At 47.9% G+C, this 26,547-nt stretch overlaps 1 protein-coding gene across 1 annotated transcript in view; it reads left to right on the forward strand.

The window, feature by feature from the left end:
* The first annotated feature begins 7,806 nt into the window (after nt 1-7,806).
* CHD3 (chromodomain helicase DNA binding protein 3) overlaps nt 7,807-26,547 on the forward strand; it is a 150,989-nt gene continuing 132,248 nt past the window's right edge. The window contains exon 1 of the mRNA XM_058184225.1: nt 7,807-8,445. Within this exon, the coding sequence (XP_058040208.1) occupies nt 8,118-8,445 (328 nt within the window). The 5' untranslated portion in view covers nt 7,807-8,117. The remainder of the gene's footprint in view (nt 8,446-26,547) is intronic.

The raw sequence follows: 26,547 nt of genomic DNA on the forward strand, positions 1-26,547 counted from the left end.
GCGCCTGCTTGAGCTGTTTCAAAGGCTTGTTTGGAGGAATGGTTGGAGGTGGAGGAATGAGAATCTCCTTGGAGGATAAGTGGGATAAAAATAAAATAGCAAAACGTAAGATGTTTGCGGTGAAAAGACATAATTGTCCAGTCTGACTTTTTTTTTAAAAAAACACACACCATCTTGAAGCATGCCTTGAAAAGAGCAAATCTTCAATAAATCTTTTTATTGGGTAACTTCTGATGCCAAGGGAAAAAAAATAAGTGACTTATCAGTATCAAATATCCTCTGGGTGCTTATTTTCTCAGAAGTAAGCCTGCTGCAATCTGTTTAACAAGGGTGATTTTGTAAGAACTCTGTTCAGGATTGATTGCAGCCAAAACTTTTCATAAAGCGGTTATTTCCAAAAAAATACATTTAATGGCAGAGTTGCAGCTGAATCGAACTTGATCATTGGTGTATTTGGGAACATGGACACAGAGAGGTCTTTGGCGCCGATACCCGAGTGGTTTGTCATCGTTGTTTTCTTCTGGAATGTCTGTATTTCCTGGTGGTCTTCTATCCATATTAACTAGAACCTAGTTTGTTTAGTTCGGAAATCAGACAAAATCACTTAGGTGAGGCCGTATACCCGAATGCAAAAAAAAAATTTTTTTTTACATTTATTTATTTAAAATATTTACAGAGCTGCCCATTTTTCAGCCAACTCGGGGCAGCTTCCAATCAAAAATTGGAACGACATAAAGAAATTGTTTTGAAAACCATAAAATGCAGCCAGTTAAAAGATAAAACAAAAAACCTGGGGGTTTCAGGTGCGCTTGTGGAAAAGCTAGGTGTTTCCCACGTCCATTTCCACTGGAGGTAGGGGTATGGAAACCAGAGATTCTTCCTTCTGGCGCTCGTAAATCATCCGTTTCTGCCATCAAGCCTTATAGATTGTGCGATGCTTTTTATGATCAGTTTCCAGGATGTCAGACATCATTGAAACCTTCATTTTAAAAAGCCCAAAGTGTCACGACTTTCCTGGCCACAGTTGTTAAGTGAATCACTGCACTTGTTAAAAATAGGAACGTAATTGTTAAGTGAATCTGGCTCCCCCATGGGCTTCGCTTGTCAGAAGGTTGCAAAAGGTACTCACTTGCCCCCCAAGACAGTGCAGCCGTCATAAATATGAGTCAGTTGCCGAGCATCCGGATTTTGCTCAAGTGACCATGGGGACGCTGCAAGAAGGGTTTAAAAGGGTCATAACGGTCACTATTTTCAGTATTGTCCTAACCTCGAATGATCAAGGACTGCCTGTGATAGTTCTGCATTTAAAATAGAGGTTAAAACAACCACACTAAAAGAGTTTCTAGTCCATATGATCCCGAGATGCAGCCTCTGTTAAGGAAGGCATTCTGTGACTTGGGTTGTCTCTATCAGATCTCTTGTAAGACGTATCTGGGTGCTTCTGCTGTTCCAGAGGTTAGAACACGGGTGGACCACTACGGCCCTTTTACGACCTGTGAACCTCAACTCCCAGAATTCCTGAGGGAGGCAGGCAAGCAGGCAGGCAGGCAGCTTGGTGGGCAAAGGATCGGAGACAGGCCTCAAGGAGCTGTTGAGATCCAAGGCTCAGATGCACGCAGAGACCCCTGGTCCCACGAGGTGGGGAACATCCGTGGAGGGACAGCCACTGTAAGAGAGCAGAGAAGACTCAAGAATTAAGTCGGCCCCTTGGGGATCCGGGAGTTTAACTCTCCCCTGTTAAGTGTACAAGTGTGCTAACAGCAGGAGTGTGAACTGTGGTGGTTGGTGTGTCCCCCAGGGCCCACTGGGCCTGCCTTCCGCCTCTGCGTCCATCTTCTTGCTTTCGAAGTCCACTATTTACAGGGATGGGGGTGGAAACGCAGTGATCCAGCTCTGGGCGATATCGCGCATACATGACTGTCCGCCTGGGGGGGGAAACACGTGTTTCAGTTTGCAAACCAAAGGAGCAAACAAGAGCTGCTGGTCTGGACTTGGAGGTCTTCCAGGGTTGACATTCTGCTCTACTAGCCGCCCGTGAGGGCACCCTAGTTTGTTCCCTAATCCACTTCCTGTCATCTCTTGATCCAAACACCAGTCAAGCAGGGGCCGTGATTGATTTGGTTCCTAGAGATTTGTGGTTTGGGGGGGAGGCATAGAGAAGTGGGATCTGCTAAGAGCAGGCTGCCAACATCCCATCTGGGGGGGATGTGCAGATAGCGTAGGGGAAACTTAATCTATGACCCCAAAGAAGAAATGTTCTACTCCTGTGACTTTAACAATGGACAGGGTGGGGGGAAAGGCACCCCGCAGACCTTGACCTGGAAGGTCTGCTCTTAATCTGACTTGGCAGAAGGTGGTGACAGAAGAAGGCTTCTGTTCTCTTCTCAGGTCAACTTTGGCAGCTGCCCAGGAACAAGGCCTCTCTCTCTCTCTCTGCACGCTCCCCCAGTCAAGGCAGAGAGAGAGAGGGGGGGGAGAGAGAGACATGGGTGGGCATGGGTCCATTTCCACATAATGTTAGTAAGGCTGTGGCAACATCAGGCCAGCTGTCCTTTTTTCTCCCTCCTTGTTCGGCTCCTGTCTGCGACAGCTGCTAGAGGGAAAGGGGGGGGGAGAGGTGGAAGGGGAAGAAGAGAAATCCTAAGTGTATGTTGTGAAATGAGACTTGAAGGTCGAATATTATCTACAGTTCTGGCAAGCCCCGTCACCCCCAGGGAGATTTTCACTTGTACCGAGAACAGATGGGATTGTTGCCTTCCATCATCCAGACTCCCATCTTTTGTGTGTGTGGGGTGGGGGGGTGGGGGAGGGAAGGCAACAATCACCCCTCCTAAGAAAGTCTACGACCTGCTTTTCTCTTCCTTCCAGTGCTGGGCTGCCTCTCCACCCACCTGCTCCTGCCTTTAACCCTAGCAAACTCTTTCTTCCATCTGACAGCTGCTTTGCAGAAGGCTGTGGCTTGCTCCTTTTTCCTCCCCCTGCCCACCCCTCACCCCCCACTTTCTGGCCTTTTGCTCCGCAGGGGGAAAATAGGTCTTCCAAAAGGACTCTACTCTGTAGCAGTTTTTGTCACCATCGTTATTAAATAACTAACATTCCCGTTATAAGAAAAGTTAAGTCGCTATTTCTATGCATAGTAAGCTAATCAGCTAAACTAGGAAAACTGTTCGGCCAAGAAGTTTGTTACAGGAAGAAAGTATGATATTTTTACCAGCTGCTTAATAACCGCAGAGCGCCTGGGCTTAAGGAGCCTGCTGGCAGCGGCAATTGAGGGATCAGGAATCGCTCGGGTATTTCAGATGCAATTGTACAGGCAGCTTAAGCCGGACGAGGTCTACAAGGCTGTGGTAGAGGCAGCTCCTCCAACAGAGCTACTAAGCCAAGTAGGCCCTTGGAGAGCGTGACCTGGAATCACCGGCTGCAGAAGGCCTGGCGGGAGCGTTTAGCGCACTTAACATCCAACCTTCACAAGCAGCTGGAAAGTTGTGGCAAGTTTTCAAGGATCGGGCCAAGAGGTCTGGACCTGGAGGCTAAAATCTGGCAGGAGGTGGCTGACCTCATGGGATGGATTTGTGACAAGAGGCTGCTCTCCGTTTGCTCTTTTGTGCCCAAGTGTCCCATTCCTCCAGGTTCTCATTGCGTGCTTGAGCAATCGTCAGGGGAAGAAGACCTTTAAAGAGCCAAACACGCACAACAGGACAGCAGCAGTTCCCTGAAGGGAAAGGGCCACATCTTTGGGCCCTTTTGAAAGCCAGCCAAAGGGCAGCATGCTGGGGATAAACGCGTAAAATAAAGACCATGCCCTGCACCCCTTGATGGAATTCCTGGCATTTTAGACCTTGCGAAGAAGCTCCAAAGACGGACAAGCAGAGAAGGACCTTTTCTTCCTTCCCGTCTCTCGCCTTGGACAGTGAAGGCTGAAGGATTTGGGGCCAGGTTCAGAAAATTACGTTTAGACTTTGTGGCGTTAACCAATGGGTGAGATGAAGCTCAGAGCTGGTGAAACCTCAAATTCACATGCTGCTGTGCCGATTCAGGCTCCCTCTCCTTCCATTAGTAAGGGGAGTGATGGTACGTACACTAGAAAGCACATTTCTCAGTCAAAGACTTTGATAGCGTGAAACCTCAAATGCTCTTGTGGAGCACTGGCTTCCAGCATTGCCAGGGAAATGTTTCAACATGAATGAATGGGATTGGCGCCCACTGGCTCCTGGAGGGCTTCAGAGGGTGTTGCGCTAAATGTAAAAGCCACACGGGGGATAACATTCATTTGGCAAACGGTGTCTCCTGCAGGCACAGTTACTCCTCTGTGGACATTTATAACTGGTCTACAGGGGGAGAGAAAGCTTAGACTGAGCTTGAAGAGTCGTAAAAAGAGACAAGAAAAGGTGCTGTAATATTTACACGGTCCTCCTTTCTTGTCCCATAAAGAGGCTCTTCCCATCCCAGCCAATCAGTTGAAGCGAGGGTCCCACCATCCCTTCCTAGTGTCATTTCTGGATATTATGAAGGGTGATATGGCAGGGATTTAAATATATATATGCATATAAAAAAGCAAGGTTTTCTTTTCTGGGCTATTTGGCCTCATTTTGTACTTTTAGAAAATTGCAGGTGGAGAAAATCTGCAAACGCATAGTCCCCCGAAAGTAAATTTGGAGTAAATTTTTGCCACTGCATCCAGCATGCTACAAAATACACTGTGTGTTGAAACAGGACTCTTGCTCTGTGGTCCAATTTCAATAAAGTTGGAATACTTTGAATAAGCCTCATTGTTTCCAGATTTATTATTCTAAGACTCACCATTTTAAATGGGATTACCCTGAGTGAAGGAATACGGTGCTTTTAGACGATGGTTCTGTAAGGGTTCGGAATATTTTCTTTTTCTAGCTGGAGTCCAAGAACCAGAGAGGCTTGGAGAAGGGGCCCTGCAACAAAGGCTATTAAAGGAGATTTTAAACATTAACACCAATGGGCACCTCGCAGAAACCTGATGCTAATAATAGTAGAATAATTCGGCTGTGTTTGCACAATAGGCTTGCCCTGGTTTACTCAATCAGTCCGATTTTCTGGGTTGGTATAGCAAACTAACCAGAGGGGGCTGGATTAATACATGTCAAGCTAAAATGTGGCCAATTGACCTATCATGGAAAGCGACACGTGGACCCAACCATAAAATAATTCAAATTTTACCTTTCTGAAAGACTACAGAACACAGGAATGTTAAATCACACTTAAGTTTTTAAATGACAGCGTGAAACAAATTCAAGTAGGGAGAACATAGCGAAGTTTGTACTGTTTGTGCTCCACAAGTATACTTGAATTTATAGCAGGTTTCTGTAACGCAGAGATGGGCCTATTCATTCAAGATGGCACATTTGCCAGGATCAGACACCTAGCCACATTTCACTCAGAATACAAGGTTGACCCAAAGCTCGCCCGCTGAAGATGCTTTATAGTTCAGGGTTTACACAGAAATAAATCCCAGTGGGTGGGGAAGAGTTGGTCAATGGCTTTATTTTCCTTTCAGGAACACGGTAAGGTCGCAGTCCCCTTGAGATTTGTTTATCTGGTAGTGTGCAGCAGCGGTGCCATTAGAGACTTAGGGGCAACCCCTGTTCCTTCCGTTTTCCTTTGTGGGGATGGTACTTACTTATACGCAGTAGCCCAGGGCAAATCTGATTCTTTAATTCTCAGATAGGCAGGAGACTTTCCATTCGCTACAATCTTAAGAGCCAGACAGGAAGAGATGTAAGCCCTTTACAACTTTCTTGTTAGGTTGGCGGGTAGATTCTTATCATAGATGTGTCTGTTAGCAGATAAAGATGTAAAAGATGTTTTAAATTCAAGCATTGGCAGTAACAACGATGCTGTATTCCTATCATTCATTTTGTCTCTATCTTAATTGTATGGGTTTTACTTGTTTCCCCTGCTATAAAAATAGGGCAGTTTTCAGCCATAATGGAACAATATTACAAAACAGTCCTAACAAGGAATGCATCAGAAATAAGGTGCTTTTTTTGTGGTGGGGGGACCTTACCTCGGAAGCAAAAGTTACATAGCTTAATTTTAGACACTCTTGAGGCCACATGGAATAATTTAAGTGCATCTATCTCCCTACTGGATTGTGTCATGATCACCCCCAAATCCCTGTGTTTGGTGATGACGAAAAAATATTTTGTAGTATTTTATCACATTAATTTAATTATGCCTTATAATTTATTCCTGTGGGGCAAATCTAACACACTTAAGAGTAGCCAGAACCTAGCTTTCAATTTTTATTAAATCTAATATAGCCTCTTTTAAATGCAAAACCTGGCCAAAATCATATGCATGCATATTTGTGTGTCTGTCTGCCTGTATCAAAAAATTCTCATCTGGGAAAACAATAAAATCTCCTTTGTGAATGTGGACAAAAAAAAAATCTTTTAATGAATTGCAGTAATCAGGGAGGTTTTTTTTTCCCCTTCTCTTCTTCCTTTCTTGCCCTAGAGGAAAAGGAGAAAAATAAGCCACTCCCTTCTGAAGTATTTAAAGTTAGAGAGAGAGAGAGAGAAAAAAAGGGGGGGGGAGGAAATAAAACACCCCTATTCTTTCCCCCCCTCTTGTGCTAGTAAAGCAACCATAAGCACACACCAAAGTCGTGGGTCTGACTAGTATGGAACTAGTTAACCTTTATCAATTTTATGCTGATGTCATAACTGAGCATGAGTACTGATTAATCCAACCTTTTTTCTCTCTCTCTCTCTCTACCCCCTCCCCGTAAAAAATATTTTTATTGAGGGAGGTGGGGGGGGGGGGAGAGCCTAAGGAGAGGAGGAAAAAAAAAAAGAAATAATTTAGAGCAGCCATCTTTGTTTTATGCAGAAATCTTGTCAGGTTCCCCCCAGTGCCAGGAATGTCTAAATATTGTTCATGACCACAGATCTTGGGCGATTGAAAAGAAAATATCACCACAGCAAGAAGAGGGGAGAGGAAAAAAAAAGCCTGCCTTGATCCTGATTTTCCTTTCTTTTTTTTTTCTTTTCTTTTCTTTTCTTGGCTAATTTTTTTTTAATCTTTTTTAAAAAATTTGGAGCTGATTCTGATTGCATTTTTTTTTTAAATTATTCTTTTTTTTTGGAAAGGAAGGGGGGGCATCTTTCTTTCTTTCCTTTTTTTTTTTTTGGAAGCTTTAAGGAAGAGGGGGTTAAAATTAAGCCAGCCATTTTGGGTAAATATTTATTTTTTCCTCCCCTTCTTCCTTTTTTTTTTCTTGGGGGGGGCACCCCATTTATCTTTTTTAATCGCGGGGGGGGGCTCGCTTTTTTAAAAAAAAATAATTTAAGAGGCGGCCATTTTTGTTGCCTTTTTTTTTTTTTTTTTTGCTCGGGGGGCAAAATATGATCCTCAACTCCCCACTTCAGAACTGAGAGATTTTTTTTTAATCCCCCTTTATGCCCCCACCCGTCCCCTTTTTAAAAAATTGATTTATTTCCTTGAGTGGGGGGACCGTCTGAGGAAGAAACCTTGCAAAGGAAGAAGAAGAAGAAGAAAAGTTGTGAGGGAAAGAAGAAGAAGAAGAAGAGTCCCGGCCATCGCATGGGACTTCTCCTCGCCCTCCCCAAACATCCCCCACACGCCCACCGCCCCCATTTTTGGGGCGATTTTTGGGGGGAGGGATGGTTTGGGGGGGGGTCGCTTTTGAGGAAGGAGGAACGCGAGAGGCGGGAAGGGGCCGCCGCCGCCGCCGCCCCCACCCGTCCCCTTTTTAAAAAATTGATTTATTTCCTTGAGTGGGGGGGGGACCGTCTGAGGAAGAAACCTTGCAAAGGAAGAAGAAGAAGAAGAAAAGTTGTGAGGGGAAAGAAGAAGAAGAAGAAGAGTCCCGGCCATCGCATGGGACTTCTCCTCGCGCCCCCCTCCCCAAACATCCCCCACACGCCCACCGCCCCCATTTTTGGGGCGATTTTTGGGGGGAGGGATGGTTTGAGGGGGGGTCGCTTTTGAGGGGAAGGAGGGAACGCGAGAGGCGGGGAAGGGGGGCCGCCGCCGCCGCCGCCCCCACCCCGCCCGTCGGCTCGGCTCCGGTGTTCCCCCACCCATCGGCCACCCCCTCCTCCGGCACCACCACCACCACCATGGCTTCCCCTCTGAGGGAGGACGAGGAAGAGGAGGAGGAGATGGTGGTGTCCGAGCCGGAGGGGGAGGAAGACGAAGAAGAGGAGGAGGAGGAGGAAGAGGAGGAGGAGGAAGAAGACGACGACGACGAAGAAACCGCCGCCGCCGCCAGGAACGACAGCCCGGGCGACATCTTCCCGCCCGTCGTCGCCGCCGCCGCCGCCTCAGCAGCAGCAGCAGCCGTCGTCGCCTCAGCGCAGGCGGAGGCTGCCCCGCTGACCCCCGCCGCCGCCGCCGCCTCCTCCTCCTCCTCCACGCCGGCCGCCGGAGGGACCCAGGCGCCGCCAGGTAAATAAACAAACGGCCATTTCGTGAGGGCCCCCCCCCCTCCCCGCTTCTTCGTTTCGTGAGGGAAAAGAGCGAGGCTTCTCCCCCCCCCCACCGCGAGAGAGATTGGGAGGGAGGGGGGAAAGAGGGAGGGGGCGGGGCGGCTGTTGGTAAACAAGCAACGGTTTTCGAACGCCGCGGGGCCGGACGGGATGCCCGCGCGCCCAGCGCTGAGAGCCCCTCCTCCTCCTCCTCCCGCGCGCCCCTCCTCCTCCACCCCTCCGCCGCGCGCGCCGGAGTCGGCCCTCCTCCTCCTCCTCCTCCCTCCCTCCCTCCCGCCTTTCTCTCGCTCTTCCTTTTACCCCCACCTCCCCGCGGGCTGGATTCCCGGAACAGCCTCTAGTTGCGCTTCTCTCCCCCACCGGCGCTTCTATCTCTCTCTCTCTCTCTCTCTCTCTTTACATACCTATCAGGGAGGGACCTCGTGAGGCCAGCCAGACGCGCCCCTCTCAGGCGGCGGGAGGAAAGGCCTGCTCCGGTCCGGCGGCCTCGGGGCTTGGCTCCGCCTGAGCAGGGGGGTGGGGTGGGGAGGTGGTCTGTGAAGGACGTGGGGGAGAGAAAGCGGGAGAGGGGATCATTGCTCCCTCAGGGGGTGTGGGGAGGAGAGGGATCATTGGGGCCCCCTTTTGAGTCTGTGAGGGAAGGGAGAGGGGGGCCATTGCTCCCCCCCAAAGGGTCTGTGAAGGAGAGGGGATCATTGTCCCCTCAGGGGGTCTGTGGGGGAGTGGAGAGGGAATCATTGCCCCCCCCCCCATTGAGCCTGTGAGGGAGGGGAGAGGGGATCATTGCTCCCCCCAAGGGGTCTGTGAAAGAGGGGGGGAGAGGGGATCATTGTCCCCTCGGGGTCTGTGAGGGAAGGGAGAGGGGATCATTGCCCCCCAAGGGGTCTGTGAAGGAGAGGGGATCATTGTCCCCTCGGGGTCTGTGAGGGAAGGGAGAGGGGATCATTGCCCCCCAAGGGGTCTGTGAAGGAGAGGGGGAAAGGGGCAGAGGGAATCATTACTCCCCCCCTTGAGTCTGTGAGGGAAGAGAGAGGGGGGCCATTGCTCCCCCAAAGGGTCTGTGAAGGAGAGGGGATCATTGTCCCCTCGGGGTCTGTGAGGGAAGGGAGAGGGGATCATTGTCCCCTCAGGGGGTCTGTGAGGGAAGGGAGAGGGGATCATTGCCCCCCAAGGGGTCTGTGAAGGAGAGGGGGAAAGGGGCAGAGGGAATCATTACTCCCCCCCTTGAGTCTGTGAGGGAAGAGAGAGGGGGGCCATTGCTCCCCCAAAGGGTCTGTGAAGGAGAGGGGATCATTGTCCCCTCGGGGTCTGTGAGGGAAGGGAGAGGGGATCATTGCCCCCCAAGGGGTCTGTGAAGGAGACGGGATCATTGCCCCCCAAGGGGTCTGTGAGGGAAGGGAGAGGGGATCATTTTCCCCTCGGGGTCTGTGGGGGAGAGGAGAGGGGACCATTGCTCCCCCCAAGGGGCCTGTGAAGGAGGGGGGGAGAGGGGATCATTGTCCTCTCAGGGGGTCTGTGAAGGAAGGGAGAGGATCATCGCCCCCCCTTGAGTCTGTGAGGGAGGGGAGGGGGAGAAGAGATCATTGCCCCCCAAGGCGTCTGTGAAGGAGAGGGGATCTTTCCCCCCCATGGAGTCTGTGGGGGAGGGGTCTGTGAGAGAGGGGAAGGAAAAAGAGGGAGATGGAATTATTGTCCCCCTGCCTCCCCTTGTAGTGTCTGGGGCTCCCTTTCCATTGAAGGATGGAGAAAAGAGGGTCGCTTGGGAGTGTGGGGGATCCATTTCCTTGTGGGGAGGGCTCTTATTGATGAAGGGGAAAGCGGACTCACGGTGTATAGGTATAAAAGGGGGTGCTGCGATGGCTGGGCACTTTGGGGGGACAGAGGAGGGAGGGAGGGATGCCTGTTGGGGATGGGGGACTGAGATAATCTCTTGAGGGAAGGGGGAGAGGCGATGACTGCCCCCCCCAAGTGTCGAGGAGATGGCACCCATTGTGGGATGGAGGAAAGAGAGGGACGTATAAGTAGAAAAGGGGGGGCTGGGGTGACAGGGCACTTTAGAGGCCTGATTTTGACACCTGGTAGGAAGGAGGGATGTCAGGGTGGGGTGAGGCTGAGGGAGGGGAGGGGCGTTTGAGGGGATCGTTGCCCCCCTTCACAGTGGCCGATGGCTCCATCTCCTGGTGGAGAGGACTCCCATTGTGGGATGGGGGAGGGAAAGAGGGGTGACTTGGGGGTGTATAAAGAAGTGTTGAAGGGACGAGAGAGCTGGGCCCTTCAGGGGCCTGTTTTGGCACCCCATAAGGAGGGAGCGGATGGGGGCTGAGGCAGTGTTTGAGGGAGGGGAGGTGGAGAGGATCACTGTCCCTCCTTCCTATCAGGGGCCCCAACTCCTGAGCCTGTGGTGGGGATGGTTCCCATCACGTGACCGGGGATGGGGGGGAAGAAGGGTCGCTTTGGAATGTATAAGTAGAAATGGGGGTGCTGGGGCGACTGGGTATTTGAGGGCTCTTGGCCTGGTTTGACGCCCCATAGGTTACAGGGAGGGATGCCTGTTGGGATGGGTGCTGAGGGAGGAGCAGGGGGAACCACTGCACCCACCTCACAGTGTCTGGAGGCCTGTCTCCTGGGCCTGTTGGGGATAGCTCCCATTGCAGGATAGGATTGGCCATCCATGAGGGGGGGTGGAAATGAGAGGTCACCTGGGGGTGTATAACTAGAAAAGAGGGTGCTGGAGGGATGGCTGGGCGTTGGAGATCTCTGGCCATGTTTTGATACTCCCATCAGGCAGGAAGGATCCCGCTTATGGGCTGCAGGCTGATATGCGCAGAAATTGTGGGGGATGAGCAAGGGGTTGTAAGGGGTTTGTGGGGGATGAGCAAGATTTAAGGGGTTTATGGGGCTGCTGTGCCCTACTGAACTTGGCCAGACTTCCCTTGACCTGGGCTGGCTTTCCAACCTACTATGGGCAGCTTTTCCTTGCCAGTCCTGGAGATTTGAAGGCCTCTGGCCAAGAGTTTGCAGTGACCGTAGAGGGGAGAGTTCCAACATCCAAACACCAGATAAAAATGAATAAAAAGCTACCTCCCGTACAGGTGTGCGACCTTAGAAGGCCTAACAGGTGTCCGAATCCAATTCACAGGAAGAGTTTTGTTGTAGACTTGGCCCAAAAAAAATATATCCTGTGGGCATCGGGAGTCGGAAGGCAAGCCCATCTGCCGTTTAGAGTAAATGAGCGTGCCAAAATGTTATATAAATAAATAAATAAATAAATAAATATATTTAGCAGGGGAGCTTATTTATTTTCTTGCTTCTAGTTTTGAGGATAAAGTAAACTTCATGAGAAGCAAAATAGCTTTCTATCACATTGGGTTTGTACTTTGGTTCATTTTGGCCAAGGGTTGCTGGGAATTCTAAGTTGTGTCCCCATCGCCGTAGGAAAGCCTGATCTAACTACAGGTAGTCCTCGACTTATGACCCCAATTGAGCCCAAAATATCTGTGGCAGAGAGAGTCATTAAGTGAGTGTTGCCCCATCTTACGACTTCCCTTGCCACAGTTGTTAAGGGAAGCATTGCACCTGTTAGTCATGCAATTATTAAGTGAATCTGGCTTTTGTTTGACCTTCCTTGTCAGAAGGTCGCAAAAGGAGGTCAAAACCCCAGGGGTCACTACAGTCACGAATAGGAGCCAGTTGCCAAGAGCCTGAATTGTGATCACATGACCAAAGGGGAGGCTGCGCTGGTCGTAAGCCACTTTTTTCAGTGGGGGTGTAACTTCGAATGGTCCCTAAATGGATGAGTGTAAGTTGCGGTCTACCTGTATTGTGCAATGTGCTTCTTTTATCATTTATCTGTCTGCAGGGGTGGTGGTAATTGTCACGGATAGGCTGTGCCATTCTCTTTTTTTTTCTTCCTCTCTCTTTTTTTTTTATACCACACGGCTAGCTTACAGAAATTGTTGGTTTATCGATTTGTTGTTTGGTTGATGGCTGCAAAAGTCACCAGGGTAACTTTTCCGATTACAGCCCCGTTGAAGGCTAGAGCCTTGATTCGTATCAGTCTGGGGAGGTGTGTGTATAAATATATACACCCCCCCCCCCTAATGTGGATGTGCCAGACAATGCCGTAGATTTAATTATCTGTCGATTGATGGGCTCTTCCCATGTGGCTTTAGCTGCCCCCTGTGACTATGAGGGGCTCTTCCTAAGAGGGAAAATGGATTGTTCCTTAAGCGTCCCTTCCCAGTTGTCGTGCCTTTGATTTAATGGTGGACCCTCCATCGATAATTCTCCGCGTTAAGGAATTAGACCGATCCCGTAGACTTACGAGAAGCTGATCTATAGCGTTGTAGTCTCCTTTCTTTCCTTGGATTGTTGGGTTATGGATGGCATCCATCCTTTCGGACTATGGAAGAAAACCTATTGTCAGAATTAAAAAACAACAACAACCTAGCAGTCTATCTAGCAGTATTTAGCAGTAGATCTTTTGCGACAAGTTGGTGTTGCGGGTGGCAGGGCCCCCTTCCTTGTTGGTGACGTTTCCATTCTACAATCCATTCTTTTATTATTTATTGGGTCTCGTTATTATTTCCTGGGATGAAAGCAGCAACTCCAAACTCCTAAACACAAATCCAAAGGATTTAAATAAACAACAACAACCCTGTAAATTAAATAACGATTCCCATAACAGGTGGGATGAATCTGTTGGGCCTTTCAGTGTATTGGGCTTCCTTGTTCGTAATGCTTACTACTCCAGGTTTTCAACTGCTGATCTTGCTGTAGAAGCAAATAATAAATGCAAACATTTACATTTTGGTCTTATTTAAAAGCAAAAAAAAAGAAACCTCAGTCCTTTGATCATGTTTTATCATGGCTTCTTAGTGGCCTGCCTCTAGGGAAGTGGCGTTGCTGCGATTATTGCTGAGACCACTCGAGCACAAGGACTGAGCTTGGAGGGAGATAGGATACACAAGCCATAAGTAGGGATGTGTTAGGCTAAAGTATAAAGGGACTTAGAAAAGAACCTGAAAGGCGGGGACGGGGGACGGGGGCGGGCGGTTTGGCCCCGTCAGGAGGAAAAGAAAGTGGGGGGCTTCTGCTGAGGAAAGATGGAAGGAGAGGAACAGGCGGATGAGGAAAAATAAGAACTTTTCATTCTGTAGAGATTCTCGGGTATCCAGGTCATGGTTTGTCCTAAAGGTGCTTTTTTTCAAGAGGCAACTGGACTTTCTTGTTTTTTTTTTCTTTTGAAGATGTTTCACTTCTCATCCAAGAAGCTTCTTCAGCTCTGATAGGAGGGTGGATAAATGATAGGATAGATAAACCCTTCCGTTCCCCGCTGTCCTGTCAGAGCTGAAGAAGCTTCTCGGATGAGAAGCGAAACGCCTTCAAAAGAAAAAAAAACAAGAAAGTCCAGTTGCCTCCTGAAAAAAAGCACCATTGGGAATTTTTCAGTCCCATCTCTGCCACGGTTACCGCTAGTAAATAAAGAGAGGATTAAGGGCTGTTTGGCTAGCAAGGAATGGTTTTTACGTCTCCAGGACATAAAAGGTTTTTATGTCTCCAGGACAGGGGGGAAGGAGCCAGCTGACTGTGTCTACCCTGGTCCACTGGATGATACCAAGCAAAACTCAGATTACGAAGACGTTAGATTGTGAATATTTAGGAAACAAGGCAGGGAAGCCAGCGAGTATTTATCAAGCTAAGTTTTACTAGTTTAGCTAGCCGTAGGAATGGTTCTTATAAAGAAAGGATGGCAAGATAATGGCTGGAGTACCCAAAGGATATAAAGTTGGTTGAAAAAAAAAATTATATCCAGCCAATACAGGTAATCCTCGACTTACAATTGACATTCCTGAAAGTTGTTAAGTGAGTTTTGCCCCATTGGATAATGTTAAGTGAATCACTGCACCTGTTAAGTTAGTAACCTGGTTGTTACGTGAATCCGGCTTCCCCATTGACTTTTGCTGGGTCAGAAGGTCACAAAAGGGGGATCGTGTGTCACCCCGGGACCCGGAAACCATCATAAAGATGAGCCCATTGCCGAGTGTCTGAATTTTGAGCACGACACCCTGGGGATGCTGCAGTGGTTGGTCCAAAGTGTGTAAAACGATCGTCGGTCCCTTTTTTCAGTGATACGACTTTGGAATGGTCACTAAAGGAACTGTTGTAAGTCAAGGACGACCTGTACAGGGGACTCTGGCTCGAGCTCCAAGGAAGGATTGAGTGGGACTCTGTCCTAGGTTCTTTGCTGCTCGGCTAAGGTGTTAAAAAATTCCAAATTTTCAGATGACACAAAATTTGTGCGGTATGTGTGTGTGTGTAAGGTGGTAGTAAGCATCTTAAAGGACCATATCAAGATTCGAAAAGTCAAGCAGGAGTAGTGAGAACAATCCCCCAAGCTGAATTTTAACAGGGGCAAATATAAAGTCCTACATTTAGGTCAGATGAAAGGCCCGAGTATAAGTTTACAAAAGCAGAGCTGGGGCCAACAGTGAGTTTTAGGAACCTGATTCTTTTTGGTTAACAGAATAGGGCCGACAGAAACTTCTACACCTAATAGGGGATGTTTTATGCTTCTGAAAAGTTTTTTCCCCTTTCTACGTTAAGCCTATAATATTTGGACCTATGGTAGCGTATTCGGAAAGAATGAAAATACCTGTTTTGTGGTGATGGCGTCACGTGCTCTGTGAGTTTGCCCCCCATCACTGCTGTTGGGGGGCAAGAAATCTCATCTGCCAAGCCGCAAAACTCCTGGCTTTTTTCTCTAGATTGTGAGAACAAACGTTCCTGGTTAGCTAGGAGAGCTGATTATTTATTGGTTAGATTTCGATCCTGCTGCGCATGGCGTTCCCTCCTCCCATTTTCCACCATCCACAACAACCTTGTGAAGTAGGTTGGGATGAGAGAGAGCGGAATTACCCCAAAAGCACCCAGGGAACTTCCCAAAATTGAGGAGGGTGTGGCTTGAGCCTGCATCTCCCTGGGGCTACCTTGTCACCTTCGTCCCTATATCACAGTGGCCTTTCCGAGGCCAAAGTGGGAGATTGGGGGCTTTTAATTTAGCCCCAAAGCTGCATTTTACAATCTCCAAGGGAGGAGACGATCTTGAAGACATTGTCTGTTGCAACTGCAGTCTGCTGGCTGGCCTCATCCTGGACATGCCTTGGTTTATTTAGATTTTTGAGGTTTTGAAGCTGCCTCTCAGGTGGTAGGGGTCCAGCTGCAAATGAGGCTGCAGAAATATGCAAATAGTGGCTAAAACTTTTTTGGGTTTTCCAGTTCGACACAATTGAAACCAGATTTAGATTGGAAAGGATTTCTGGGTTTTTGTGGAAGCGGGAAGGGTACGGGCTTAAAACATACTTATTTAATTGTGCAGGACTGAGCTAGATTTTAAATTTTGGGTTTTAAATTGGGTTTTATTTCTATTTTTAATTGGACGGGCTTTAGAATAAGTTTTTTAAATGTTTTATATTGTATTTATATTCTATTTATCTGTTTTTAGTGCCTGTAAACCGCCCTGAGTCCCTTGGGAGATAGGGCGGTATATAAATACGATTAAATAAATAAATAAATAAAATAAATAATACGGTAAGAAAGGAAAGGAAAATTGACAAGAAGAGAGGGAAGGAAGGGAAATGGAAAAGAGGAAAGGAAAGACGAAAGAGGGAAGGGAAGGAAGGGAAGGGAAGTGGAAAAGAAAGAAAAGGAATGAGGGGAAGGAAAGGGAAACAGAAAAGAGGAAAGGAAGAGAAGGGAAAGAGGGAAGAGGGAAGGGAAGGAAAAGAAGAGAACTAGAAAAAGGGGAAAGGAAAGAGGGAAGGAAGGAGACGTTCAGGCAGTGCTCAGGCAATGACAAAATAGGGCCAAGAGCAGAGAGCTCCCTAATAAAAGCCAAGCTATGGTCGGGATGGTACATCACAAGAAAGAAAGTTAGTATGAGAGGAGAGAGAAGCAGGAGTAAGGCCCCTGGGCAAAGTGTGGACAGGATCTGAGAGGAGATTTTTTTTTAAAAAAAGTGCCTGCCAGTTTTTTTAAAAAAATTGCAGGCGGTCCCAAACAGCCTTAGACAGAAACACTTAAAACCGGCCTCTGCTCTGATTTTCCCAAGCTGCGACTGAATCCTGGAAGCTAACCTGCATCCAGGCCCTCTCTGGTCTCTTGCTCCCTCACCACGTCAATTTCTCCTCCCTCCCTCCCTCCCAATGCCCAAAGGCCTGTGAACCCTGGTGCCCTGACCTCACCCAGCTTGTTAAGGGGCAGAGTGTACAGGGGGAGGGGCTGTCGCGTGTCCCCCCCCCCCCACCAGGGCTCCTTGCCAAGAGATGCTCTTGCGGTCTGGGTAACCGGCTGGAAGACAGCCCCCCACCCGCCCCCCTTTCCTGTTCTCAGCAACAGGCTGGAGTTGACAGCTGGCTGTCAGGCTCCTTTGGAAAAGCCCACATCGGCTGGCTGGGTCCCTCGCCTCTCTTCTTCTTCCCCTTCGACTGTGGAGAAGGAAGGCGCAGAGTTAGAAACATCCCACCTTGCTTTCCCCCCCACCCCCACCCCCCATAAATCTTTCCCTTGTCACCAAGTAGGCATTTTATCCCCCAACCACTTTTTCAAAATTCATTTCTGATTTTTAAGATTTCTCACTAATGGAAATGGCTGTTATTCTCTCCGCCATTAACTGACACAGATAAAAGCCGCTCTTCTATTACTATTACTATTACTACTATTATTATTATTATTATTACTGCTTTTCAAATTGGCTGCCTGCTTTCTTTATTTTTTCCCCTCCTTTTTGGTATTAACTTGAAAGACATAAAACGCTGTTTGTCTAAGTAGGCTTGGTTTATTATAATTTGCAGTTATGGCTACTCATCTGCATTCCTTCTCTCTCTCTCTCTCGCTCTCTCTCTCCCCCCTCCCCTCCCCTTCCCATTTCCTCCCCAAATCCTTTGTTAGCTTTATATAATATATATTTTCAAGGTAGGGAGTAGAAATATCACGTGTGTGGAAAATTCTAGTTGATTGCCTGCCAAATATAAGAATCTTCTGCGCATGTGTGCCAATATGATGATTAGAAATGGGGGGGGGAGGAGGAGAAGCGGGGGGGGGGGACAAGAAAGCGTGGAAGAAGTAGGCAGGAAAAAAAAAGATTGATAGATGAATTAGAAATTGACAAGAGTGGTAGGGGGAGGGGGTGTCTGGTTAAAAACCCTATCCTGATGTATTTCGGCCCCCCCCCTCTGCTATTTGTCAATTCCATCCCATCAGAAGCGGAAGGAAGGAAGGTGGCGTTGTAAGAGGGAAATGCAACAAGGTGAAGCTGTTTGGAGGATTCAAGAGATAAATGTTGTATTGTCAGAAGGAGCTAGGGTTGGGCCAGATGCAAAATGTGTGTGGGGGGAGGGAGGGAGGGAAGGAGGGAGGGATGGGAAGTGGATGATGGTGGTGGGGTGGAATGTCATCTTGCACCCCCTTATTCATGAAGTTGAACCTTTTTTTTTTGGTTGGAATCGAGATGGGGGTGACAAGCTTCAATTTATCTGCAAGACGCTTTGTGTGTGTGTGTGTATGTGCGCGTGCTTTATAACAGCATAATAATACTTGCTCGGTTGAGTGTGAGCAAGGATTGTATTGTAAATGCTTCCCGTGCTTCCTCCCCCCCCCCTCTCCCCTCCCCAGTTGAGAGGATGCCCGCAATGGAGCATTGGCTTCTCGGTTGGTTAAGCCCCAATGCCTGCCTTAACACCTGCTTTTTAATCGGGGGAGTGGGAGGGAAATAGATTATTTCCCCCCAATTCCCGCTTCCCGATTGCCTCGCGAACAGAGTGGCAAGGGGAGAGCCCGCGTGGTACGAATTGGCTGTTCTCGGCTCTTTGACAAAGAGGAGGGTGGGGGGGGGGAACGGGACCAGGTCTGAAATAGGACGAGGGGATTGGGCACACAATACCAGTGTCTTCCCCGCAGGCCCGATTTAGCTCCGGGGAGTCTATTTTAGAGTTTGGCAGGCTTTTGGCTGGCGTTGGTTGGCAGGAGCGAAGCCGTTGGGATATGAAATGATCGGGTTGGGTCGAGGAAGGCAAGGGAAAGCTGGACTGGTACCAAGACCTGTCACCGCTCTTGTTTACCCACCACGGGTGGACGCAGCCTTCTCTTCCCCTGCCACACACGCCGCCGGCTTCATCCTCCTCCTGCCCGCCTTCCTCCCGTATGTTTAATCTTTGACCCGAAGGGACTCCCCTGCGGGAGCACAAGGAGGGGCGCTTTAGCTTCCCGCCGTCCCGTTTAGCCTGCGACCTCTTCGGTGGCGCGGTTGGCGCGGGGAGCCAATTAGTGCCAGCTGTGATTTATACAGGAGCTTATGTGTGTCCTGTGGGTTAGGGAGGCGGGGTGGGAGGGAAAGGAGCGGTTGGCGATGGAGGGGGCGGGCAAAGGCGTAAGACCCCCCCCCCCTCTCCCCAACACATTGTGTTGTAGGTCATCCAGCAGACACGGGGTGGCAGCGACTCCCGGCTGCCCTGATAGTCTGTCGCAGCGTTGGAGGCTTTTATGTTTTTTCTTCCTGTACTTCCTGTGCCGTCGACAAGGTCCCCCACTGTCTGGGCTGGGACTCATTCATCACCACCAATTGCAGGCATTTATCTGGAAGGGTTCGAGGCCATCAGCGTGGGCCAAAACCAGCCATTAAGCACCGCATGATGTGACTTTGAGATGGCCCCGGGGAAGCGAGGCAGAGCAAGCAACCTCCCTGGTGACTTTGGGACAGATCTTTGAGGAGGGAAGACTCCTAAATTAATAAATACCTCTGTCACCAAAAAGTCGGTTTGTAGCCTCAACGAGTTGATCCTTGCCGGGTTCTGCTGTGCAACGGGAACGATGTTCCTTCTGACCTAAGGGATCAGGCAGCTGCCCCCCCCGCCCCCGAGCTCGTTGATATAGGGTCTCTCCTGCTTGAGCAGGGGGTTGGACTAGAAGATCTCCAAGGTCCCTTCCTGCTCTATTCTGATTGAGTCATTGATTGAAGTAGAGGCGGCCCTCAGCTTACAACATTTGCTTAGTGACCGAAGTTAACAATGGCACCTGAGAAAAATGACTTACTATCGGACCATTTTCACATGTACAACCGTTGCAGGATCCCTGGGGTCACGTGATCAAAATTCAGGCGCTTGGCAACCGGCTAGTACTTATGACTGTCGCAGTGTCCCCGGGGTCACGCGATCCCCTTTTGTGAGCTTCTGGCAAGCAAAGTCCATGGGGAAGCCACTGTTATGGTCCACCGGCGGCCTGTGGAGCCGGCAGCAGATTCGGATAGTGAGGAGGTTTATTTTCTTTCTTTCTTTCTTTCTTTCTTTCTTTATTTATTTATTTATTTATTTATTTATTTATTTATTTATTTATTCGATTTTTATACCGCCCTTCTCCCGAAGGACTCAGGGCGGTGTACAGCCAAAAATAAAAACAAGCAATACAATATACAATTTAAAATACAAATTAAAAAACTTATTTTATAATTGGCCTAAAAAACTTTAAAATATATAAAACTAAAACCCCATTAAAATTAATAATAGATCATTTAAAATCAATAAAATTTAAGCCAGCCCCGCGCGGATAAAGAGATGTGTCTTCAGTTCGCGGCGGAAGGTCCGAAGGTCAGGTATTTGGCGTAAACCCGGGGGAAGCTCGTTCCAGAGTATGGGAGCCCCCACAGAGAAGGACCTTCCCCTGGGGGCCGCCAGCCGACATTGCTTGGCGGACGGCACCCTGAGAAGTCCCTCTCTGTGAGAGCGTACGGGTCGGTGGGAGGCATGCGGTAATAGCAGGCGGTCCCGTAAGTACCCAGGCCCTAGGCCATGGAGCGCTTTAAAGGTTGGGGAGGAACATGGGCCAGTCCTGGAGTCTAGGGAAGACTCAGATGAGGGCTCTGCGTCGAAGGCAGAGAGGGGGCCCGGGCCCTCTGGGAGTTATGTGCTGCCTCCGGAGCCTCCAGAGTCAGACATCAGCGAGGCAGAGCTGTGCGCACGTGCGCAGACCTGCCAGAAGGCAAGAACAGTTAAGACAAAAGGGACGACTCAGGAGTAGGGCTTGGAGATGATTGGCCCCTCCCATAAGACGTAAAGGAGCCTTTGCAGGAAGCAACTTTGTTCGTTCTGGTCCGTTTAACTTCTGAAGCTCCGTTTTGACTCTGTGCTCCATGTGGCCTTGCAGAGCTAATTGCCAATTAGGTCTTTGGCAGCGCGTCAAGGGAGATAAAAGTGGTGCTTATCGGCCTTATCCAGAAGGACTGTGGCAGACTTCTGTCCGACTCTTTACCGACTCTTTGTGAAACATTATGGACTGTGAATGAACAGAATTCACAGCTGTTGAAATAAAAAGAGGGTTTTTGGGGACTAATCGTGTGCTTTTTACTGTCTCAGGAAGCCTAGATCAGAACAGCCACATTCACTTTAACAACGGTTTGACTAACTTAACATCCGCAGTGATTCCCTTAACCGCTGGGGCAAGAAAGGTCGTAAAACTGTCTCGCTTAACCATGGAAATTTTCGATTCCGATGTGGTTAGTGTGTTTTTATGTCAAATAGATTCTTTTCGCAACAGGCAACAGAATGGGGACAGAGCTGGGTTTTTCCCTCTTGTTTGATAGTTGGTGGTAACTCATGTGCTGGTATTCAGTGCTGAATTTTGGGGTCAAAATTCAGTGCTGAATTTGAGAGGCTGCAGCAGAAGAGTTGAGTACGGACTGTACGTGCCAAGGTGATTCAGCTCCGGATTCAAGGAACGGGCCATGCAATTTAAAATGCTAAATAGTTGGGACTTTTGAGTCTTCCTGGTACCTAACTTTCTGGGTTTGAATTAGAATTAAAATTAGAATAACAAGAGTTGGAAGGTCTCCTACTCCAACCCCACTGCTCAGGCAGGATACCCTATTCCATTCCAGACAAAAAATGGTTGCCTAATTTCTTCTTAAAACCTTCCAGTGATGAAGAACCCACAACCTCTGGTGGCAAGCTGTTCCTCTGGTTAATTGTCCTCGCTGATAGGAAGTTTCTCCTCGGTTCTAGGTGGCTTCTCTCCTTGATGAGTTTCCATCCGTTGCTTCTTGTCTTGCTTTCGGTTTGTTTGGAGAACAGGTTGACACCCCTCCCTCCTTCTTTGTGGCAGCCCCTCAAATATTGGAAGTCTGCTCTCACGTCACCCCAAGTCCTTCTCTTCGTTAAACTAGACATACCCAGTTCCAGCAACCGTTCTTTATGTGGGTGTTAAGATCTGTTGTAAATTCTCCTTTATGCTCAATTGATGGATCAGCTCTTCTTATTTTGCGCTGAGTACTGAATGCCTCCCTTGGAAATGAATGTGGGTTTTGGCTTCGTTTAGATTCTAGATCGGGGTTTCCAAACTTGGAAATTTTGAAGGCTCGTGGACTTGCAACTCCCAGAATTCCTCAGCCAGCGTGGGGGAATCCTGGGAATTAAAGTCCACAAGTCTTCAAAAGTTGCCAAGTTTGGAAACCCCTATTCTAAATTTAAGACCTGTGTGGTAATTTTACACTCCTGGAGGAGTGGTGCGGTGGCCTAGAGGCGGAGCTCTCGCCTCACAATCCGGAGGCCGAGAGTTCGATCCTAGGTAGAGGCAGATATTTCTGTCTCTGGGCACAATGTGTAAATAATCTGCTGGGAACTCTGCATTGGCGACAGGAAGGGCATCCGGCCAGCAAACTCTCAGCTCCATTCAGTTGCCCAAGACCCCACCCCGCAAGGGATTATGGGGTTGTTAAAAGAAGATGATGATATAAATAGTCCTCAATTTAATGACTGGTTGTTTAATGAACGTTTAGGGTTATGGCTCAGAAAGGATGCTTTTGGGCTTGTAAAGCGTTTCTCATCCTTAAAATGACCCCCCCGCTCCCGCCAACATGACCCCCTGTTTGTTGCTTGGCAACCGGTTTCACATTTATGACTTTTGCACTATCCCGTAATCCACGTGACCCGCCATTTGTGATGCTCTTTGCGAGTTTCCGACAGTTCGGAGAATGGGTTCTTTCGCACTTAACGACCGTGTGATTCATTTAACAACTGTGTGATTCGGACTTACGGCTTCTTGATTTCTCTTAACTACCTCTGTAAAAAAAAAAAAAAAAATGGGTCCGGTCCAGGGGTGAAATGCTCCTGGTTGAGACCGGATCGCCCGATCCGGTAGCAATAGTGGAGAACCGGTAGCAAAAATCCCTGCCCCCTCATCCTTCCAGCTGAGCCATGCGATCGTCAGAGCCTTTTTTTTTTTTTTTTTAACTTTTAAAAACATTTTTTAAACAACCTCTTCGGCCGAAGAGGTTGTAAAAAAATGCTTTTAAAGGGTTAAAAAAAGGCTCTGATGATCCCAGCGAGGTGCCTGATGTCAGAGGGTTTTTTTTTTTACTTTTAAAAGCATTTTTTAAAAGGTGAAAAAACTGAAGCCTGCTAGGCAAAAAATGGGGAGTGTAGGTGTTGGGGGGGGGGGTTCGTGGGGGGGAGAGAGAGAGAAGAAAGGAAGGAAGGAAGGAAAAGAAAGAAAGAAAGAAAGAAAGAAAGAAAGAAAGAAAGAAAGAAAGAAAGAAAGAAAGAAAGAAAGAAAGAAAAAGAAAAAGAGGGAGGGAGGGAAAAGGAGAGGAAGGAAGGAGTACAAATCTGGCACTAGACACACCTTCAGAGGATAATCCAGGGCTGGAAGGGACCTGAAGGTCATCTAGTCCAACCCTGCTCCAGCAGGACATTGTTAGTGAGTTTCTGTCTTTTGATCCCCTCCCTCCCCCGTCACATAGCCACGCCCACCCAGACACATGACCCCTCCCACCAAGCCACGCCCCACCAAGCCATGCCCACCGAACCGGTAGCAAAAAAAAATGTAGATTTCCCCCCCTGGTCCGGTCATATGTGCCTCAATTTAAACGCCTTTGCCATGACGGCTTACGGCAGGACCTCCGGTCCCAGCGGCGGTCGTAAGTCAAGGACTACCTGTCGATAGAATACCGGCCGAGACGTGCCATGGAGATGAGCGGTCGTATTTCTCCTGTATATAATGTCATATTCCCCGCAGGCGGTGAATTAGCCCATCAGAGCTTAGTCGTAATTTATCCTGCGTTCCAGTTTAACGCGGGAGCTGTGCGGGGATGTGATCAGCCACTTAAGAGCCTGAAAGCTTGTCCCTTGCTTTAAATCATTTAGGTAAATTAAATACAGGGCCGAATACCACGTTTCTCAATCTTGGCAGCTGGAAGGTGGGTCGATTCCCACTCCCAGAATTCCCCAGCCGGCTTTCGGAATTCACTGAACAACTGTCTCGCTTAGCGAATGGACATTTTGGCCTCGATTGTGGGTCGTCAGCCAGGGTTTGGTCTCAAAGGTGGTTTTTTTTTTTTTTTTTGAGAGGCAACTGGACTTTCTGGGTTGTTCCTTGAAGAGGTTTCGCTTCTCATCCAAGAAGCTTCTTCAGTTCTGACTGAATCGTGGGTGGGGGGTGGGTGGGTGGGAAATAGACGGATTTATATTCCTTGCCTCATCCTATAAATACAAATCCTTCCGTTCTCTACCAGTCATTCAGAACTGGGGAAGCTTCTTGGATGAGAGGTGAAACCTCTTCAAGCAAAAAACCAAGAAAGTCCAGTTGCCTTTGGAAAAAAAGCAACAGTTCATTTAGTGAGCATTCAAAGTTGCAACAGCCCTGAAAAAGAGGGACTGACGGCCGTTTTTCACGCTTGCGACCGCAGCAGCACTCCAAACCCCCCCCCCCCCCCGTGGTCCCGTGATCAAAATTTAGACGCTTGGCAACTGGTTCCTATTTATGACGGTCGCAGCTTCCCGGGGGGGGGTCACGCCATCCCCTTTTTGCGACTTTCTGATACGCAAAGTTCACGGGGAAGCAGGATTCGCTTCACAGCCGGGGTCACTGACTTAAACAAATGCAACCGTTCTCTTTAACGGCGGCGAGAAAAGTCGTAAAACGGGTCAAAATGTCAGCCGGTGCCTCACTTAGCAACATAAATTGTTGGGCTCAAGATTTGTTCTTCTCGCCCTGTACATGTAGACACATCTGAACTAGACTGTGTGGTTTCTCTCTCTCACATAATTTATGTGGGTATATGCATAATTTTGTATGTATGTATGTATGTATGTATGTATGTATGTATGTATGTATGTATGTATGTATTTATTTATTTATTCTGTCATGTTTATGTAGCATGTATTGGAGGGGGTGACCCTCTTGAGAGCTGCATGCAATGAAATTTCACTTTAATGTATGCCAATCAGTGTACATTCAAAGTGACAAAGTATTTTGTTCTATTCTATTCTGTTCTCTATATTTTATTATTCATTCTATTCTATTCTATTCTATTCTATTCTATTCTATTCTATTCTATTCTATTCTATTCTATTCCATTCCATTCCATATTTTCTATTCTATTCTATTCTATTCCATTCCATTCCATTCCATTCCATTCCATTCCATTCTATTCCATTCCACTCCACTCCACCCTACCCCACCCCACCCCACCCCACTCCACTCGATATTTTCTGTTCTGTTCTGTTCTGTTCTGTTCTGTTCTGTTCTATTCTGTTCCGTTCCATTCGCTTCCATTCCATATTTTCTTTTCTATTCCATTCCATTCCATTCCATTCCATTCCATTCCATTCCATTCTATATATTTTATTATTCAGTCTGTTCTGTTCTATTCTATTCTATTCTATTCTATATTCTATATTCTATATTCTATATTTTCTATTCTCTATTCTATTCCAGTGATGACAAACCTTTTCGGCACTGATTGCCGAAAAGAAAGTGTGCATGTGGGCTTCGCACGCAAGCGTGTGGGCTGCAACACCGGAAGAGGAGCTGCCCAGGGCACATGTGCGCACCTGAAAATGAACTTCCAGTTTCAGCCAGCTACTCTTCCAGGTTTCTGGCGTGCATGCATGTGCGACGATCAGCTGGCCGGCGCACATGCTCACACAGGAAAACGGAAGACCAGCTCTCCCAGTTTCGGGTACTGCCGCATGCAAAAAAGCCAGCTGATCGTTACATGCGCGCCAGAAACCCAGAAGAGGAACACGTGTGTCAGGCAACATGGCTCCACGTGCTACTTTGGGCACATGTGCCATAGATTCACCATCATGGTTATTCTGTTCTGTTCCGTTCCTTTCCTTTATTCTATTCTCTTCTATTCTAATTTTATATCTATTCCTATTCCTATTCCTATTCTATTCCTATTCCTATTTCTATTCTATTCTATTCTATTCTATTCTATTCTATTCTATTCTATTCTATTTCGTATTTTCTATTCTGTTCTTTCCTATTTCCAATTCTATTCTTTTTTTCAATTCCATTTTCTTCTCTTTACATATCTCTATTACATATTTAACAGATCTGTGGCATTATTCATACAACTAGAACCAATATTCAGTACATTATATACATTCTACTTCTAAACATTCTATACCTTTATGTACAATTCCATTCCTTTTTTTCTATTCTCTATCCATTCATACCATTTCTCCCCTACCGCTTAATCCTTTCCCTGTAACTCTAATGTGAGTTTATCCATTTCCGCGCAATCAAATATTTTTTGAATAACTAATTCCTCTGGCGGTATACTATCTCTGTTCTGTTCTGTTCTGTTTTATTCTAAATTCGAATTGTGGTCATAAGTCAAGGACTGCTCTGTATTTCCAACAGATCGAAGTAGCGCCCGTGTCATGCCCGGTGATGCCAGCTCACCCCTCGGCTTTTAAGAGTGTCACCTGCGGTAGCAGTGCTGCTACCTTTGAACCTTGCCTTGAACCCAGTCGTGGGAATCGAACCTGAAAAACCCATCGTGCAGACACCTACAACAGTTACCTTTTCGTGGTTTTTCTGAAAGTCAGCCAAGGCAGCCTGGGTGGTTTTCAGCCGTCTTGTTCGGATGGGTAGGCAGGCAGAAACATTGAATGAAGGCTTCAAGGTTTCGGAGAAAGTTGCGGCTGCAAAATAGCACTTTAATAAATCTAGGGATCGCTTGTCTAAAACAGACGCGCCCCCCACCCCCCCAAATGCCCATCGGCTA

This window comes from Ahaetulla prasina, chromosome 4 (genome assembly GCF_028640845.1).
Source record: "Ahaetulla prasina isolate Xishuangbanna chromosome 4, ASM2864084v1, whole genome shotgun sequence".
Lineage (NCBI taxonomy): Eukaryota > Metazoa > Chordata > Lepidosauria > Squamata > Colubridae > Ahaetulla > Ahaetulla prasina.